The sequence below is a fragment of the Lissotriton vulgaris genome, chromosome 7 (assembly GCF_964263255.1).
Source record: "Lissotriton vulgaris chromosome 7, aLisVul1.2, whole genome shotgun sequence".
Taxonomy (NCBI): domain Eukaryota; kingdom Metazoa; phylum Chordata; class Amphibia; order Caudata; family Salamandridae; genus Lissotriton; species Lissotriton vulgaris.
Genome location: NC_141695.1, coordinates 595,765,018 through 595,785,398, shown reverse-complemented (window position 1 = coordinate 595,785,398; position 20,381 = coordinate 595,765,018). Strand labels below are relative to the sequence as shown.

Below are 20,381 nucleotides of genomic sequence, written 5' to 3'. Positions count from 1 at the left end.
ATGGGGAAGATTAAAAAATGGGGACTCTGTTGGAAACTCGCACTACTCAAAGACACTTTATCATCAACACATTTCATTCTGTACTAACATTCACCCAAGTGAAAAGGAGGTCATTTTCATATGCCAGCTTTAAACTTATGGCTAGATGTAGCGATTTGAATACCTTACAAGGACTGCCATTGGTTTGAATACACATGGAGAGTGTTTCTGTTATTGCAGAAATGAATGAGACCTTAAAATGTAGTTGTCTAGAAGACATGACTTTGAGACTATCCTAGAAGTTACTCCTAAGTAGGGATAGAATGTGAAAGGCAGCTACATTTTAGTCCATTTAAGGTGATTCCAGCTTCAAAAACACACTTGAAGGGTTCGCTTGTCCAAGCTCATTGACCAATAAGCGCTTCACATCATCTGCATGTGTTTATGACTGACTCAATGTCATCAATTCAAGGGTCTGCTAATGATCCAATGACATTATAGTAATGGGACAAGAGGCCATAGCGTGGTAAGACATTTTAGGGTGAAATTTTAAGGTTAAAAGTTCAGATTTTCTTCTCTTCTCTCTCAGGTCTACATACATCAGGCGTAACCTGCAATACTTACAACGCTATTAGGACGAATCTGCTGCACTACAACCGTCAAACCATGAAAAGAACCCAAAATGAACACTGAGGACGATATCAGACCCATTCATTCTAAGAGGTTTATTCACATTGAGTCCCATGCAGTAATGAACCAGTCTGAAAATAAATAGTATATTCCAGGGAGTGTCACCCAGGGTTGACTGAAGGGTGTCCTGCATATCTACATAAATACAAGTCTATAAATAAGATATAAATACCACTAACCACACCCCTGTACAGTAGTGCGAACTTCAGAAAATGTAAGTTCTGTTTCTGCACTGTCCTACAGCTGAGGAGGGACGGGAGTGAGAACAAACGCAGACCTGCCACCTTCACAAATATTTGTTACCGTCTGACTGGTATTGGGGGGCAGAGGGTGTAGGAAGGAGGATGAGGGGCTTTATGCCACGCAGGGACAGAGAAACCTTCCAAACTTTTCCAGCTAAATATTCCAAACATTGTAGAATCCAATATAGCGTTAAATTAAATCAATGGCATCAGTTCAACATGAGAACCGCCTTTCTCAATAGCTTTGTTTCAAATGCATTCCATGTAAAAAATAAAGTGGATACAACCACCATGTGTAGTATGTAGTTGTAACAAAAGCATAAACCCCTTACAACCCTTCTTAAAAGAATTTCCCTGCGAGGCACAATGCCAAACAGTAAGTGTGAGAATGCAGATATTCCCTGAGAAAGCACATTTCTGAATCAACAGTTCCAAGGAAAAGCTGAGAATGAAGGCAATGCCTCGTGCTGAGGGCAGTGCTGCATGTCTGATAAAATTACTTTTAAAATGATACAGCCTTTATATTTTTATAGCGTTCAATACTTTTGCTTGGCACAACTTAAGCAAGTTCCTCAAGAAAATGCACACTTCCATACCTTCAGCTTGGGCAAGTATAGAATCTCTTTGCAATGTGAGGCTCTCATAGAGAGCCATTAGCGTGAACAGGATTTCAAACCCAGTGAGTCACTGCTGCGATGTAGCAGCAGTAGGCTGCAGAACTTGTTAACCACCTTTGCTAAGTCGAAAGAAATTGCAGGCTGCTCATGCTAAGTTCTCTACAAGCCTGCGAGAACCATGTTAAAACGCAGGAATTACAACTTCTGGAGCAGAGGGATGTGAATATACAGAGTTGTGAGTGTGTATCATTTTTGTAAAATCAAGGGCAAGGTGGACAGGGCAATTTACGTATGCCTCCCCAGTTACTCCTCTGCATAGCAGCTGAAAGCAGAGGCAGGTGATTTTGGGGCAATACACAACATAAGTTTATAAAACGTGAATTATGTGGAGGCTTTTCACCTTGGGATTCTGAGGTTTGGCCTCGTTGCCTGTTACCCATCTATACTTTTGAATGTAAAAGTAGCATGAGACTCTGTGGAATGAAGAGCTTGTATAGTGCAGCCAGGCACATAGAATCACGCAAAAGAGTGCTCTTGCTTTTAGGAGTTTGTGTGGTTAATGATAGGTAACGATTCTTTAATGATCTTTTAAAAATAAGTAGTGATTTATTGGAGAGTAAAAGGCTGGCCAGAGGTAGACCAGCCTGGGGAAACATAATTCATAGGAGTCCATAGTACACAAGGGATACTCCTTTACGCATTCAACTTGGTCAAAATATTTCTATTAGGGTCAGCAATAATTGGATAAAGTTACCTTTAAGATGCTTGTTACTCCGAAGGCGCTTTTTTATTATCCTCGGTGGGTGCAGGTGGGTATACCTCTTAATCAGAATAAGCGGAATTTCCGATTGGAGTTTCAGCTTTGGAACCTGGATTCAAGCGTGGGAAAACCAGGGCCTATTTGGCCAGCTGTAAAATCCAGCAGGAAAAACTGCAGGAGAATCCAGCTAGGGGCAGCAGGCACAAGTGCAGCCCTCATGCCTCCTCCTACATAGCAGGATAAGCATTGATGACTCCTTCCTACCTTCCCACATCCTCCCCTACCCTGGATGCCTTGCTCAGCCATGCCACTGAACACACCGTTTACCCCTCACTCCCATTTACACCTTGGGAATCCAAGCATACCCCGGGGGGAGGGGGTGAACTCTTGGGTTGTGCTGCAGAGGGTGTACAGACAAAATATAGGAAAAATATTGTGTGGACAAAATATTACGGCAAGAATATCGAGAACAAAAATATTGTGAAGGTAAGTTTCTTTAGGTAAGCAAAGTTTTACTATACATAACTCCACATATATGAACCGTGACAATATATATATCTTCAAGGTACATAGATGTGGAGTTAAGAATAGTATATCTATACTTACCTATTTGCATTTACTTTCGAGAAGTTTTGGTCCTCGATATTTTTTGCACTATATACTGTCCACACAATCGGTGTTTCCGAAATTCTGTCAGTAATCCGCTGCAGGGTACATATTGTGGGCTGGCACGATGTGGATGTATATTCCCTGAAACTGTGAGAGAGCTGCAGGATCTTCAGGTTTAGCTCCAGGGATCACAACATGCTGGTTGTCACACCCACAAGGTGGAGAAAGATAAAAGTAGAAGCGCAATTTTATGTACACTAATCATGTGTTCCATAGGGTATAATTCACCATAGACATTGGGAGGGATACAGGGATCAGTTATGGGAGACTAGATCTATTTCACAGGGCGGGAGGGGGGCTCCTAGGTCACCTATCCTTCAGATGTGCTTGTGAAAAAAGCGGTGTCCATGCACTAAAATCACCAGCCACCAATCGTCAGACTTCGCAACGCCTAGTAGGATTTGGCAGAAGCCCCACTAGTATGAATGGGTTATACTTTGGCTTGATCCCTTGTTTTTACTCTGCTGGTGAACATCAGTAAAACAGTGCATCTCCAGTGTATACATAAACTGTTGGTTTCGGTGGGCAAGATGTTTAACAAGGCAGGTCAGAAAAACTTTAACAAGTAGTGTTGCACAGCTTCCCTTAAGAAGGAAGCACTTCTACACCTTTGCCAGAAGACTTCTCCCCAAACATGTATACTAGGAGTGTGAATGAAAGTTCCAACAGATGAATGATGTGATGCTTTTTTTCACAAGCTCATTGAAGCTCACATCCTCGGGATACGTGGAGGTTATGTGTTGAGTCTGCTAATGAGCAGTAACACAATACGAATAGAATAGAAGCTGGAGCACTGCACATAATTAGCCCGCTTCAAGGTAGAAGAAAGTAAAGCATGAGAAACTAGCAAATAAGAGAAAGAACAGGTTTGACCTAAGTGGGAAGCTTGAGCGTTATAGAAGCAGGTTTCAATGCACACTGATAAGTGTGTGAGGTGGGAGGGAGTGAGTGTAACTGACAAGGTTTACGCCTCCATGGTAAAAGGTGGATTGTAAGCCTGTGGCATAAACTCATCTGAGTGGTACTGGGCGTGCAGCTTGTTAGACAGCTACATAAGTGGTTTATGGTCACACCACCACTTAAGTTTTAGAACCTACTGGCTGAGAATGAGGCAACCACAGTGTGAGAGTAAGTATAATGTTAGTCATTTCAGTATGATTTAGGCAACATTTAGTGGGAAGACTATTATATTCCGGAACACTAGAGGGGTGCTACTAGTGTCTTGTGTGCTTATCGGCTTTATGTTAGCAGCACAGTTCGAAGATCTACTTTGAGATTTAAAAAAAAAGATTGCAACTAGTCCAGTCACTTAATACTGTCAAAAACGTACCTGGTATATTAGTAGAAGAACTTTACACATATTTGCAGGTCTTATGAGAACCAGGCACCAGGAGGGATGCAGGGTTGAAAGCCTCCAGAGCAAATCATCACACTTGTTGTCTTCTGTGGCTGAATAAGAGTGCTCCTTTCCTCAGCTATTCAGGAGAAATACCTACTGCTTAAGTTCTGCCAGGTCCACAGCATGCTTCTAAATATTACATTACTCGCTATCCAAATACTGAGTTGGCCTGTTCATGGTTGTTCGAATTTAAGGATAAGTCTGCTGAATTTTAGCATGTTATAAGATCAATACGGTACCTGATAAATCTTAAAGAAGGAGCACTTCAAAAAGAAAAAGGCAAAATATACCTGATATTCGTTGGAAGGCATTTAGAAACCATGCCTAAAAAGGGGTGTTGCTTCTTATAGTAATTACTTTTCTTAATATAGTGTCTGCTATCACAGATTGTTCCAGATTTGTGAAGAACTGGCGTTTATATTCCCTGTATTAAGGTGCTTACAGGATTAACTAGTAGGTGCCTACTGTGGATGCATCAGATCGTAGACCTCAGAAGTGGACCGAACTAGCATTGGAGCTTAAAGGGACTGACTGGCTGAGATTCAGCTCCACAAACAGATGGCATTAGAGTGAAATATACCTTGTACAAGATGGCTGCTAAGTTGTACCACGGGTTCCGTTGCTTTAGAAGCAGAAAGGTTGGTAGGAGATTGCGCCTTTTGGAGAACACCATTTGTGACCATCTTTGAGAACCTCTGATTGGGGAGTAGAAGAAATTGTGGCAGAATGTGGCTCCTAAAGGGTGCCAACTTAGATCCACCCTGGGATCCCTCACTCTAGAAATGGAGAGACCATACCAAAATGTGCCTTCTCTTGAGTGCTTATTGAGATGCATCCTGGGATACTACGCTTTAGAAGCAGAAGTGATCACAGCTGAATGCACTCTGTAATCCCTCTTTGCAGACGGGATTGCAGTGGCTCGTCCTCTGCTCCCCAAATGCTTTGAAATGACAGCTGCAAGTAAAACGTCCGAAAGGGAAACCTTTGGTATGGAGGAGAAGACATCCCTGCCACTTATTAGAGGGGTGAGAAATTGCAATCTCTTTCATACAACATTTACCTACAGCTGACAATGATTTGCTATAATTTACAGTGTGTTAAAATGGAAGACTTTGCCTCTCCATCGTAATACCTGCATGATCAGGCCCCATGCTTTAGGAAACTAACATCTGTTCTGCTGCAGTGGGCACCATACACCGAAATTAAGCATTAACTGACTGCATATTCATTTTGCACATCACAAGAACAAGAGTAACATTCTAGAAGAAAATCCTGCATTTGACCATATGCTTCCACCACGACACATTTTCAACGGAGGAGCCTTAGTTGCTCGTTCTCTTCCGATCTGCCTCAGTAGAACCCACAGGAATATTGCTTGAATGTCCTACCTCTGAAGTAAGATAAGTTGGGGGAAGATTACAAATTTTACCTGAACCTCGTTCTCCCCTGCAGAATACCGAAAGTTCTTTGCCCTAAAAAACACATCACAGAATTTCCCGGAGGTGCATGTGTGCGTACAGTGAGGAATAAGGCATGCAGAGAAGCATGTACATAGTTGAAACTGTATTTAGGTCAGAGTGCTTGCATAGTTGATGTCTGATATAACTGCATTGCAGAGAAACAGACTTTAATAGCAAACTATCAGTTCAGGCCCAGCTATTTTATCAACTCTAAACACACAGACCCAACACTGACTCCAACTTAACCTTTACTTTCCAGCTACTCTTTTCCTCCGTGTTTCAATTAGACTCTTTTGTTTACAAGTAACGTCCTGGTGCTGTTGTTGGTGCCACACTATTGAAGCCACGTGTCCCTTTCCTCCTGTTCATCACCAAAGGCACCTTCAGCTCAGTCTGTTAAACCACAGATAGATGACTCTTTGATGTGTACATCATTTAAAAGACAAAGCAGCTAATAGAGGATCTCCAGAGCTGAAACCACGAGCTCAAATTTTTGTGTGCAGTGATGCACATGTAATCAGCGCCTGCGCCACTGGTCCACATGTCTGTTGTCAGATGTATAGTGTTTGTTTGTTTAGCTACAACTTCTTAAAGGAATCTGAACAAACACCCTAGTGGCAAGGAGGAGAGCAGGGTGCGGCAAGAGATGATGAAGCTCATACACAGCAGCGGGTTGTGATGTAGCGCCTCACACTGCAGCTACAATTATTGCAATAGGTGTGTTGCCCACACAGGTAACAGATAACTGTGAAACAGAGTTGTGCGAGGTTTAAAGGCTGTGGGATCACAAAACGCCATCAACAATACTCAAATTACACTTATCACTTTTCTCAAGCCAATAAGGTCTTAAATCTGACGCACGAGCAGCATGGCCAGTGCAAGTAACAATGTCCTCTTTCTCTGTCCTGCATCTCAGTACAAGTCCCATAGCAATCCCATAATTCCAGAGCCAACATTCTGGAATCAAGGAAGTGATAGCAGCATGTGTAGTGGGTCTTCGCCCCCTCAAGGGAGCAATGCGAAGAATACTCTTAGCTGCCATGTGGTTGTTTTTGCAACTTTCTTGACGGGGCCATGGAGTGGATGGTTCCAAAATGAAAATGGCCGCCAGAATAGATAGGAGTGGCGCCGAAAAGCCCCCTGTGAGAGAGTGAGGAATGGCAACCAATCGGATCTTCAGACATCTACGGGCTGTAGCATGCAAGAGCAGTCCTCTTCCTCCAGAGCAATGCAGGTCATGGACAGGCTAAAACGTCGCTGGGTGTTCGTCCTGCAGCTGTTATCCGCCGGCTGGACCACTGCGGGAAAAATAAATACAAAGGAGTTGTGTTAACTCGTACCTCATTCACCAAGATTGACAACTTCTGGCCCTCTGCACCGGTGTACAAAGGAGTTTTGTTAACTCGTACCTCATTCACCAAGATTGACAACTTCTGGCCCTCTGCACCGGTGTACCCTCCTTTGGACTAAGTCTAGGCATAGTTTGCGTAGTTTTGCTACGCGGAACTCTGTGAAGTGACTAAAAAAACTCAGCGGAGTTACGCAAGTGGCGCAGTGCAGTGGGAACTGCCGTTCGCACTGATCTTCCTGCTGCTCGGGTAGATATTCTACCCGAGCGGCAGCTCACGCTTGCAGACTTACCGTTCACATGTGGAGAAAAAAACACCCAGCTGCACTACGCAGAGTGGAGTTTTCTGCACTCCGCGAACTCCGCGAAGTGCAGAAAACTCTGCAAAACTCTGCGAACGGAGTGGAGTTCACCACCCAGGCTTACTGTGGACCACCACTGCTACGCTCACATGTACTGCTTCACGTCAGGCTGTGCCTGCGGGCATCGTTACACAATGAAAACGATGATGCAACTGAAAATACAACTTCCAGCTAACAGAAGCTGCGCATACATCCCACCTGTACACTGAACAAAGCCACGTACTCCGCAACAACCGGAGGCATTTTCGCCCATTCCCTTTTAACAGGTTATATGAACGTGGTATCTTTTACTAGTTGCCATTGTCTATTCGGGGAGGTTAGCAGTATCGGTCGAATAGTTTTCCGTATGAGACTTTGACAGACTTATTGTGATATCTAGACTTGAAAGACCTGTCTTTCTAGAAAAACAATGGACGACAAAAGAACATCTCTGTAACTGATTTTTTTGCAAGCTTTTAAATCCACAAATCTTACTGACCGAGACTAGCCACACGAAAATACATTTTGGGACTTGAAAGCATGCAGAGACAGACTAATAAAGGCATTGTCTTGTTAAAACACATTTTCTCTCGAACAGTAATTATACTGTCAGTATTTTTCTAAATGCTAAAATTAATATACCTGAGACTTTCCACTCGGTTCTACCAAAGATAGCTTTTACATTTTTTTGTTATAATTTAAATGTTAAGACACTCAAATTCTTCAAGTGAATGAGTAGTATAAGAGGCTGCATTTGTCAGCAGAAAATAACTTGTAAAACTAGATGTCACAATATGAGAAAAGATGACTCAGATTCCGGTCTGCAATGGAATCCCGAAAATTATGTACTGGCACCCCATGAAGCTGGCACTACGAGGCCATACTAATGGCACGCTGTGTGCTATACAAATGCAAATGGCATAAGTATTAGTGCCTAATCTGGTAGTATGCTAGCCAAAAAACATACCACACTGTGGTAACAGTCTCAGTAGAGCATTAGATTTAAGAATTTTCGAATCCATTCAAGAGAAAATACACTCAAACTGGAATTTTTTTGATAGGCATATCAAATCTTTTGTTACGATTGGTCTAGTGCTGTTATCACAAAACGCAAAACTGATTTGGCTGTGAAATTGATTAGCTTCAATTCTTCCAGCTGAACACCAAATCACCCACATCTGAATGAGAAGCATATGAGGTGTTTAATGTGTAGCAGATTTTATTACTATTTAGAAAGAATGCCTAATGAACAAGTTACTTACCTCCGGTAATGCCTTTTCTGGTAGAGATTTTATCTAACTGCAGATTCCTCAATTTAGAATTACCCAGGTGTCAGACTGTATCCTGAAAATCTTAAGCAGTAACTCTGCGAGCCGGTAGGTGAAGTTGGTCGGCTTTGTGTTGTCGTTCGCATCATAAGTGACATGCATGGTGCCTATATAGGCGACACCCCAGCGCTCTGACATCAGTTTCTTTCATGACCATTTCTGTGCCAAAAACACAGAGCCACAATTTAATGTGTGCAGCTATTTAACAGGCTGTAGGGTGAAGAACTGATATTGCAGAGTGCAGAGGATGGGATGGTCGGTGAGGAAATTGTGGTTAGATAGTCTCTACCAGAAAAAGCGCTACCAAAAGGTAAGTAACATGTTCTTCTGATAGAGACTTGTAACAGCAGATTCCTCACCTTGGAATAGATACCCAAGCAATACCTCCCCGGAGGTGGGTCTGCAAACAGGCTCAAACCAGAAAGTCCTAGAGGACCGACCAGGCAAAATACCCGTCTTGACTGGCGTGGCTGTCCAAGTAGTAGAGTTTCATTAATGAGTGGAGTGACAACCATGTGGAAGCAGGGCAGATGTCTAGGACAGGTACCCTATCTGCTAATGCTTTACTAGCGGCCTTGGATCTAATGGGATACCCGCAAGCCCTCAGGAAACTGCTTCTTGGCTAGTGAGCAGCAGATTTTGATTGGAGTGCAATCCATAAAGAGATGGTCTGTTTCTGCACCGCCTTACTTTTTTTCACTCCAGCGAACTCAATGAAGAGCTGTTCGTCCACCCATTGTTCTTTTGTGAGATCAATGTAAAAAAGAGAGGGCGCTTTTATGGGTTTAAACAATGGCGTATTGCCTTAAAAGGATGAGGCAGGGCAAAACCTATCGGTAGCATGATACTTTGGCTGACGTGGAAAGGCATTACCACTTCGGTAGAAAGAGGCACGAGTCCGAAGGACCAATTTGTTAGGGTATAAGCTGATGTATGGTGGTGTAGCCAAAAGATCTTGAAGCTCACTTACCCTCCTGGTCGATGTAATGGCCACCAAGAATACTGTCTTGAACATCAGTAACCACAAAGGAAAGCTATGCAGGGGCTCGAATGGTGAACACATAAGAAACAACATAACCATTGGTTCATGGCAAAAGGAGTAAGAGGGAACAAATGTTGCAAGTCCTTAAGGAAACATGTCACAATGGGTAACTTGCATATGGATGGCTGATCCGGCAGCTGCAAAAAGCGATGGCGGAAAGATAACCTTTAACGGTGCCCAGGGCAAGCCCTTGCTCACAACAGCACATATGACAAGTACGCAGAACGTTGATCAATGTTATGGGAGAAACACCAAGATATAAATTTATCCCAAAGGCAGGCTTATACAGTTTTTGTTGAGGGATGCCTGCCTGCTAGGATAACACGACAGATCTTTGGAGGAAGATTAAAAGCATTCAACTTTTGCAGCTCAATTTCCACGCATAAAGGTGGAGGCTGCACAGGTTTGGGTGCAGAACCCTGCCCTGTTGGTGTGACAGGCGATCCTCCCAAAAGGGCAGCCTGATCAGAGGACAGACGCTCATCCTCGGGAGTGAGATACCAAATCCTCTGTGCATGGTCTAGAACCATCATAATAACTTGGGCCCCGTCGGTCTGATCTTTTTGAGAACACTAGACAGGAGTCGTATAGACAAAAAGGTGTACAGGAGTCCCGGGTTTCAGTCTAATCGTAACGGGTCTCTGAGCGAGAGCCGCTTTGGAAACTCCAAAGCAAAGAACAGTTTAGGACATTGCACTTCTTGGCGGTGGTCAAGAGATTGAGCCACGGTTCTCCTCATTTGCGAAGAGACCTTTCGCCACCTTCGATGTAGACGTCATTCGTGACCCGCAAAGCATCGATGTCTGAATTAATCTGCCTTGGTGCTCCAGCCAAGTCCAGAGGCGGAGAGCCTCTTGATACAGGGTCCACGACCCCACCCTGCTTGTTGCAGTACCAAATGGTGGTAGTGTTGTCTGTGAACACTTGAACCAGCCTTTTCTTGATGGGTAGGAGGAAGGCCTTTGACGCTAAGCTAATAGCTCGCAGCTTCAGGAGGTTTATGAGCAGCATCTTCTCTGCCAGACACCAGAGGACTCTGATCTCCACCTCCCCCAGGTGGCCACCCCATCCCAGTAGTGTTTCATCGGTCACGATCATCAACTTTGGGTGGGGAAGGGTGAGCGGTCTGCCGTTGGCCCAATTGCGGTTCATCACCACCATTTTTTGCTGTGTTCTCTAAAGTCTGGACCAGATGAGAATGATTCCCCTGATGCTGTGTCCACTGGGACTTCAGATCCCACTGCAAAGCCCACATATGCCATCTGGTGTGCTTCACCAGCAAGATGTAGGAGATCAGCAATCCTAGGAGCCTCGCTGCAGTCTCACCAAAATCCAAGACAGAGGCTGAAACTTCGGTATCATAGCCTGAATGTCCTGGACTTCACACTTTATAGCATATTTGTGCAACTGCACCTTGTCCAGAATAGCTCAGATGAAAGCGAGCGTCTGAAAAGGCGTCAAGTGTGACGTCTGCATTTTGATAGTGAACCCCACCAAATGTAGGTTTGCAGTAGTCTGGAGGTGGGTGACGATTGCCTGGGATGAGCCCGCCTTCAACAGCTAGTTGTTGAGGTATGGGAAAACTGAAACCCTCGACCGCCACTAATTATCAGCAGCCACAGCCATGAACACCTGAGGGGCACTTGAGCGGCCAAAGGGCAGCACAGCAAACTAGAAATGCTCCTGGACACTGAACTGCAGTTACTGCCTGCAGGACAGTGATATGGATATAAGTGTTCTGGAGATCCAGCAGTACCAGCCAGTCTCTGGGCGAAGGGTGACGATCCTGGATAAGACAGAGACCTCAGTCTTTTTTAAGCAACAGAAAGTAGGGGGAATAACAACCACACCCTACCTCTGATCCTGGCACCCTCTTGATGGCTCCTTTAGGCAGCACAGCCTACAATTCCTGATATAGCAATGAGAGATGGCCCTACGTCATAAGTTCTGGGGTTTATGGCAAAGGTAGCAGGGTTTTGAGGAATGGAAGGGCATAATCCCTGTGCAAAATTTGATGCACCCACTTGTCGGAGTTTATTGCGTGCCATTGGCACAGATGGAGCCTGATCCACGTGATAACGGGATGGGTCTGTACAGAGGTTTGGAAGCTGCGGTAGTTGAAGAGGGGGGGACTGGACAGTGCGTTGGGTGTGGGCTCTGCATCCTGTGCCATGAAAGGACTGGAAAGCTTGCTGGGGGTAAGGGTGGTAGTGCAGACACCTATGGATACCCCAACTGTGGTCACAGAAGGGGCGACAGGACTGGTACTGGGACCCCCTTCAGGAAAGGCCCAGGGATCTGTTGGTGACTTAGCTATCTTTGAAGTGCTAGAGCACTGTCAGCCTTCTCGCCAAATAGGTGGGGGAAGGCAAAGAGCATGTCTATCAGAGACGATTGGACATCCCTTGAAAACCCAGTGGATTTCAAACGAGCATGGTGGTGGAGTGCCATGTAGAGAACATGGTCAGTTAACACTGAAAGTTGAACTTAGATACGTCCCAGTCATCCACCAATGTCTACTTCAGAATGGCTGGGTTCTCTTTGGGAAGCACAGGAAACAGCTGCGCAACCGAATTCCACAAAGAATAGGCATATTGGCCCCAGAGAGATGTGATGTTCAAAGACCACAATGCAAAGCTGGTGGAAGAGAAGATCCGTTTTACCAAGGTATCCAGGGTCTTGGATTCCCTATCCACTGGAGTAGTAAGGAACGCACTTGGGTTTACCTTGGCTGTTGAGGCCTGCACCACCAGGCTCTCAGGAGAGAGATGCTAGGAAAGGAAGTTTGGGTCTCTTGGGATGGGCAGTGGCCAATCATTTTGTGCACATGAACCCTCATGCACGGTTTGGCCCAGCCCCCAGGAAAACGTCAGTGGGGGCCTAAAGGGATTATCCCCGGATGAAGCATCTCTGTCAAGACATTGGTCTTGATCTTGATGGAGGACAGCTAGAGGTCAAGGACCTCTGCTTCCCTGCATATCACTGCTACAAAAGATGCACTTTCCTCCATGGCAGGACCCGGAGGAGAAATCAGGCCTGAGTCTGGAGAGGTACCCAGGCCACTGGCATCATCCAGCCCCTCATACCAGTTTCCTCCTGGTAGGAGTCGTCTTCCAAGATGCCATATCCCTCCTTATTATCTGCTCCTTCTGTAAAGGAGTGTCTGTCCAGAGGTGGCAAATCAGGGGTTGACGAGGTCTGGACAGCACTGGTGTTGACGTCTAGCAACATCAGGGTGGAGTTGGAGAGGAGAATAGGTTCCTTTTCCATTGGTAAATCAGCTTAAGCACAATCGTTCGCAAGAAACTCATTTACAACAATGAATAATTATTTTTTGCAAATATATCACTTTTTTGTAATGACTAGCCTAACAGAAAATTGTTTGACTATATGTTTAGATCAATTTACACATTGTAGTATTTAACAAAAAGGAGGTAGCCCCAAGAATAGATCATCAACACTCACTTCAGTCGAACTGGGGGCTGTTTATTTTTTCATACAAATTTTCTTTGGTAAAAAATAGAAGAAAACTTACATAACACACAAATATCGGTACTATATACACACATATATAAAACAGTAAACACTTGACTCAATTTAACACCAGTGAGGTGACGATAACCAACAAGTGATAAACAAGAGGTATAAAAACGCAGGTTATTGGAATATCTAAGGATGTCCTTTGGAAAATTTTAAATGATCTTTTAGGGCCAGAACTAAAATGTGTTCCGGTATTTTCAGGACTATCCTGTATTAGTTGTCGATGATGTTTCGACTCCAATCTGGATGTCGGAGTCTCTTCAGGACAGAATATTCTGGGGACTATGAACATGAAAAAGTGTTAGTGAGGAATTGTTTTAAACACTCCAGGAGCTAATGGAATTGTATTCAAGGTGTAAGGCACTTTGGCTCAAGTATATGGAGTCAAAATTACTGGTTCTATTATTTACAATGGTCCTTTTTTATTGAATTCAGAGAACAAGGATGATGCATGGGTGATTATGATGCATGCAACAGTGTGATAAAATAGTGGCGTGGTAAGGCAAGACATTTAGCATCCAGATGTACGATAAATCTCTGGGATGGTAGTAGGATAGTTTCTAAAAACAGGATAAATGTCAGACAATTGACCAACATCAGCAGAAAAGGTGTTAAATAGAGTTTGATCTGCTAACTTACCCAAGGAGGAATAGATTACTCCTATAGCGACTTAGTTGAACCGTCCTAATGCCCAAATTAATTCCTATAGATTCAGGCAGGGATCCGGGGAAGGAAGAGTAGAAAGGCAAACCGCAGATCCGGCTGCCTACACTTCAGTTCCCGATTTGTGAAATAACCGCATTAATTTATCCGGTGGCTGGCTAAATATAATATTTAATGCGAGGGGGCCTGGAAAGGCAGTTCATTCCCAGATATTCGGACCTGCCACAGCTCGTTTCGGATAGTTCTCTCACGCGTTAGTGCTCAGATTGAGAAGACGGACTCTCTACCAGATAAAATGGGAAACGAGAGAGGAGCGCGGCGTGCACTGTGATGCGAAGGCGTTTGTTTCGATGTACAATTAGCAGCCATCTTGGAATGATGTACATAAAAGGGGGCCATATATCGGTGAATAAAACAAATGTCACCTGATTACACTTTTGAGTAATTAATATTGTATCCGTAATAGGAGGTATCGGCGGTATGATAACAAAAATGTATATACATTTATGAGGGTATTACAAAGGAGAACAGGCCTCTTTAGAGATATGAAACTAGTCTAATTAATCATTAAATTAGAAAACCTCTAATTTGGATTTGAGACGCTTTAATAGATCACAGTGCCTATTTTATATCTTCAAATCTATTATTCTAAAGTGTAATTGGGGGGGAACCTTTAACCCTCATCATTAGGAGCATATTCATGGGGTGCCTGGGTGGCCATCTAGATTCATTTCAGTCATGTTCTTGTAATTACTCAACATATTGGTAACTAATATGTAAATACCGATTTAAATATCACCTTCCAATGATGTCACAACGCTTAGACTTCTTTATAGTCCAAACTTTTTAATAACTGATGATACAAGTGACCACACTAAGAATATACAATCAGAGTTTATGGCAACTTGTTTGAGATAGATACTTATTATTATTGCATGTGCATGTAACGTATGTGGAATGACTGTTACTTGGAACATTTTAATGTAGTAACAGCAAGCTGTGGGAACTGGAGAAACATATTTGACTAAACATATTGTCATAACAATTTTCTGTTAGGCTTAACAAAGTCATTGCAAAAAGTGATATACTTGCAAAAAACTGTTATTCATTGTTGAAAATGAGTTCATTGTGAGCGATTGTGCTTAAGCTTATTTGCTATTACCCAGTTTACATGGAGGTATGGGTTGCTCTTGTGTTTTTATGTACCTCTCGATTGGTCGCAGTGGCACCAGGCATGGAGTTGTGTGGATTGGGACCGCAAAGAACTTGTTGATTTGGACAGGAGTCGCTGCACTTCCGGGGCACTCGGTAAAGCGCAGAGTGGACCCGGCCGCCTGCTCCATGGGAGGAGTCCAGGAACAGGGTCTAGAAGAATGGTGCCTGCTAAGAGAAGTCGAAGAATGCTTCAACTTCCTGTGCATCTTGGACTTATTCAACTTCGATAATGACGATCGTCCATGGGATCGGCCCAAAGGACAGGCCCGAGATTTCCTTCAAGAGTGGGCCTGGCTCTGAGCCTTCTTTTGCCATGCAACTTGGAACTTCTTTGCCAGCTCGAGCTTACCTTTGGATGCATGGACTTGCAGGTGGCGCAGGGATTGGAGTTGTGGCCAGACGCCAGGCACCACAGGCAAACCAAGGGTGGGTCAGAGACAGACATCTGTCTATGGCTTTTTTTTACAAAGTTTAAACCCCATGTGTTGGTTAGGAGACATACCCCTAGCACAATGGGAAACAAGCTCAAAAAGAGATTGACAAAGAGTAAAAAATGGTAGTAAAAAATGACCGCAGTAGCTCTTCAGCACTGTGCTGCTGGCACGGAAAGAAAGGAACTGATGTCAGCGTGCCAAAGTGGCACCTATATAGGCACCACACATGTCACTTCTGACGTGGATGAGATCGATACAGAGCTGCCCGATGCCACTTACCAGTGTACAGACGTACTGCTCAAGATTGTCTGGATCCAGTCTGATGCATGGGGAATATTCCAAAGTGAGTTATCTGCAGGTAGAAGTCTTTTTTTTAGAATTATAATATTCATGATCTGTCGAGGAAGCGATGTCCAGAATGTTCCTTTATTCTGTAACTTTTCAATGTTTCCTGCTGTTTTGTGTTTGCCATTCATAAGCTGAACAAACTGTTTGTAGTTCTGTGTTACATAAAAAGAACATTTCTTTTCCTTAATTAGTTATGCACAACCGAATCAAAAGATGCAATAGGAAGTAGGTGTCTTTGGAGAGATCTTCTTTACAAGAATATTGATTGGTTCATGAGTTGCAACACTGCTAGTTCAACCCTATTTTTTGTTTAAATTTGTTTATTGGTTTTCGATTTTGAGGTGTGCTTCAGGTCAAACAGTTACATCACAATGCAATTTTTTTAATTGAATAGTTAACCTGAGCGGTCTCACATCTCAGTGTGTTTTCAGTAACGCTTTAAACTGTTTACAACATAACATTGATTTAACAGGGTGAATAACACATTTATGTCCACTCTCTGAGTTGAAACAATAATGATAGAGCCTCGTTCAGAACATCATATAGCACACTGCCATGCTGCCTATCTATTCACTTGCGGGTCATACACAGTTATGTATTTCCATGGGTGTATGCGTCTGCCGAGGTCCCCACTACTCAACTGGTGTCTGTCATATATTGTACTGTTTGGCCTTGGCAAATGTCAGTGATGGCGGCACAGCTCCCGCCACGTAGCATATAGCACTGAGCTTGTTACGCATACATTAACTCGCCTTGTGTACTTCGTCCAGTTCATCAGATACTGGATAGCCGCTCACTCAGGTGCACTATCTGATTCCTCAGGGTGATTCGGCCATATTGCATGAAAGTCCGCCAGGATCGTATCCCACTCCGTCGCCAGCGGTTGCTTTCGAATACCTATCGCATCTTCCCGACACAGCGCTATGCTCTCTGCTTGCTCCTAGCTTAGTAGTGACTGGAACCAGGATTTCGCCGGTGGGGGTTCAGGGGATTTCCATCACCGCGTGAGTAAGCGCTTGGCTACTATAAGCCCTAAATCTACGTATGGGATGTCACTTTGTATTTACTTAACCTCTGGTATAACCCCAAGATGCACACCTCCCACGACCAGTGAAGCGTGCGCTCTGTGCACTGCGCTAGACTTCTGGTGACCGCTCCCCAATATGATTGTATGGATGTGCAGGACCATAGTATATGTAGGAAGTCCCCTCTTGTCTCAAAGCATCTCGGGCAGCTGGCGTCCGTGGGAGTAAAGTATTTGTTTATTTTGGCTGGGGTCAAATAAGCCCTTGGTACTATACTGTACTGGATGAGCCGGAACCTAGGTTGCGGGGGATATGGGTAGGGCTCTTGAGGATATCCTCCCATTCACATTCAGTGCTGGGACGTCACAGATCCACATCCCAGTAGGCGTAAAGGGACTTCAGCCACGGTGTTGTGTGCACCCTCAGTGATTCCGCAAGCCATCTGACTAGATGGCGTCCCGTGCCCAGCTCATGCAGGTATTGCACAGCTAGATGCGTGGCCGGCTCCTGCGCGATATTACCCTATGTTGCTTGCAGTGTGCGAGCCACCGCTGCATGCAATAAGAACTGACCCTAGGCAGGCCTTAGTCTTCACCAAGTGTATTGAACGGTAAGAGCTGCCTATAGCTATATAAGTTCCCTAACGTAAAAATTCCCACCTCCTCCCACTGGGGTAGCTCCGCGCTTTTGACAGCTTGGTGACATCTGGGTGTGCCTAGAAAAGGAGGAAATGGCACATACGGGGTCACATGGCACGTGACTTGCAGGCTGCGGCGGAAGCAATAGTGGGCCACCTCCACCAGCAACTGAGCAGGCGGTCTGCCCTTTCTGTTTGGATGGAAAAACACCACCATCTGAGGGTGGGTGAGTCCTGGGGCACGAGTCGCTGAGTCTTCTAGGTGGCGTGCATCGAGCCATCAAGCAACCCACTGAAGCTGCGTTGCAAGATAGTATTGTTTCATAGTGGGTAGCTAGAGACCTCCTTCGGTCACCGAAGGGTACATCTTGATTAGCGCCAACCTGCTGCGCGACACGCCCCAAATGAACCTCCGCATATCCAGTTCTAGGCTTTTGAATGGAGCTGGTTTAAGGCACAAGGGCACATTTACAAAGTGGTACAGAAGTCGCGGGAGAACTACCATCTTAAGTAATACAATCTGCCCCATGACCGTCAGGGGTAGGGTGTCCCAGAATGCCATCTGCACCCTTATCCCAGTGATGGCTCGCACCAGGTTACCCTCAAGTAGGTCCCAGGATCTTTGTAAATAAGTATCCCGAGATATCAGAATGCCGATAATTGCCTGTGCACTGGCTAGTTCAACCCTATCATGCCCTAACAAACACTGAAATACAAGTGCTTCTGTATCCTAAATCTTTAAAAAAAAAAACTGAGGTATTCTAGAGATGAGTCAGTCTTTTGGATAATTTATTCATAGGCAGACTAAGTCAGTAGGTCTATTGATTAGCTCTTACTTTACCTTTCTTCAGAGGCTGACCTTATGCTAGCTTTTTCACAGAATATTATTTTGACTACATTGCTTGAGCTAATTTATGATTAACTAATTACTGTTTGCTTTCGATAATGATCATAACTTTGAATAAGCCCCTAAAGTTAAATCTAGAATCCTTGATCGTGCAAGTTAGTATTCATTAGCCTTGGAGTTAGCCTTACAAAGCTTAAAAGGTCTTACAAAAACTCAAGACAGTCCAGATATTGCACATCAACCCTTTTAATTAGAGCAGCAACAGGTTTTTGGGACGATAATGCAGACAACAGGCCAATTAATACTTATTAATGAACATTTTTGGTAGGCTGAAGTTGGAGAATCTGCACTATTTATGGATCACTGCCAGAGTACCTGTGCGTGTCATCTAATGAGTGGATTTGGTAATTTTTTTTAGGGTTTTTCTCGGTGTGAATTGTTATGTGATTTGTGATGTTACACAGATTTTGTGTTTGTGCATGGCAAGCAAAAACTATGGCATATTGAAATGTAATGTGCATCTTTATAAATGCATTGTGGATTCACATTTTGTTGAAGCTATTTATAATTTTATATGAGTTATTTAAATGTATCCGATTTATGGAGAACTCAAATTAGATGTAAGGTTGTCGACTTAATAAGGTGGGGTGCAAGGTTAAATATAGGCTGCAGTTTATGAGATCCTCAACACTCTACCTCTGAAGGAATACTAATATGTAATTGTCGCATTTTATTCTATGTGTAAGGATAGAATACATAGCTTCTAGTTTGGGTTCTCTGTCGCTGATTGAGAAACCTAGCTCAGTATGCATGTAGATAGTATCATGAGGTACTATATCCTTTTCATTGGAGGGATCTATTCTCTACCTATGTTCCGGTCGGCAGACAAATGTTTATTTGTTTTGATTTGTTGAAATTGCCACCTGCGTTCAAAGTTTTGCTTTGAAATTGTATTGTGATTTGTTACGTGTATTGTGAAAGTTTGGTTGGATACAAAAGGGGGCGCTTATGACAAAAATCTAAGAAACCATTCTGTGGTGAGAAGTTCCACCTCCAATCGGGAAGTGCTGCATATGAGATGCTTCTGAATCATGGTTTACATATGTGTTTGTGGCTTAGAGAACGGAATATGGCTACCAAAAAACTGCAGTTTTCTGAGAATGGCACACCTTAACTCGAACAGGTTGCGGTCCGGCGCTTTCTTCATTGATTGAGATTTCCTCGCCTTGCTATTTCGAAATTCGAATGGTGGTCTTCCTAGTGATCTACAAACATTGGATCCCTTGCTACTACTTGGAATTCTTCCAACTTAAGAGCACAAGCACTCCGGGTATAAAAGGATTTATCTTTTTTGCCATCTAATACCAAAATCATTGGAACCACTGATGTTCTTTTAAACAGAGGGAAGACCTTTATATTTTGACTAAAAAGGATCATCTACTGTATGTTGAATTATATCGTCCTGATGATGGTCTTATGAAAATTCTAAAAAGACCGAAACGTCGACATTTTAGTCCAACTCTGCACATGATTCATTGTATCATTTTTGATTTTCTTCTTTCTTTAGTTGAAATCATTATGTTATTTTGTATTAGCAGTCTGGACTTTCTGTTTAGATAGACCAAAGGTGATAATAATCTGTACCTTGAATATCTAAACAATATCTGTGTATGCACCCTATTTTATAAAAATATTTCTGTTTTGTAAATACTTTTTGCCTTGAAAACAAATAATAATTTTCAGACAAAACAAAATCCTGGTTTTTGAAGTTATTTACTGTGTTAGTGTGGTAACATT

General features: G+C 43.5%; 1 protein-coding gene across 4 annotated transcripts in view; it reads right to left on the bottom strand.

Annotated features, from left to right (window-relative positions):
* Positions 1-687: 687 nt before the first annotated feature.
* Positions 688-20,381, bottom strand: part of RNF157 (ring finger protein 157) — a 548,807-nt gene continuing 529,113 nt past the window's right edge. For 2 of the 4 annotated variants that reach the window (XM_086930701.1, XM_086930704.1), the window contains one exon: positions 688-7,114. In XM_086930701.1, the coding sequence (XP_086786827.1) occupies positions 6,993-7,114 (122 nt within the window). In that variant the 3' untranslated portion in view covers positions 688-6,992. The remainder of the gene's footprint in view (positions 7,115-20,381) is intronic. The other 2 variants (XM_086930702.1, XM_086930703.1) reach the window with 1 other exon arrangement.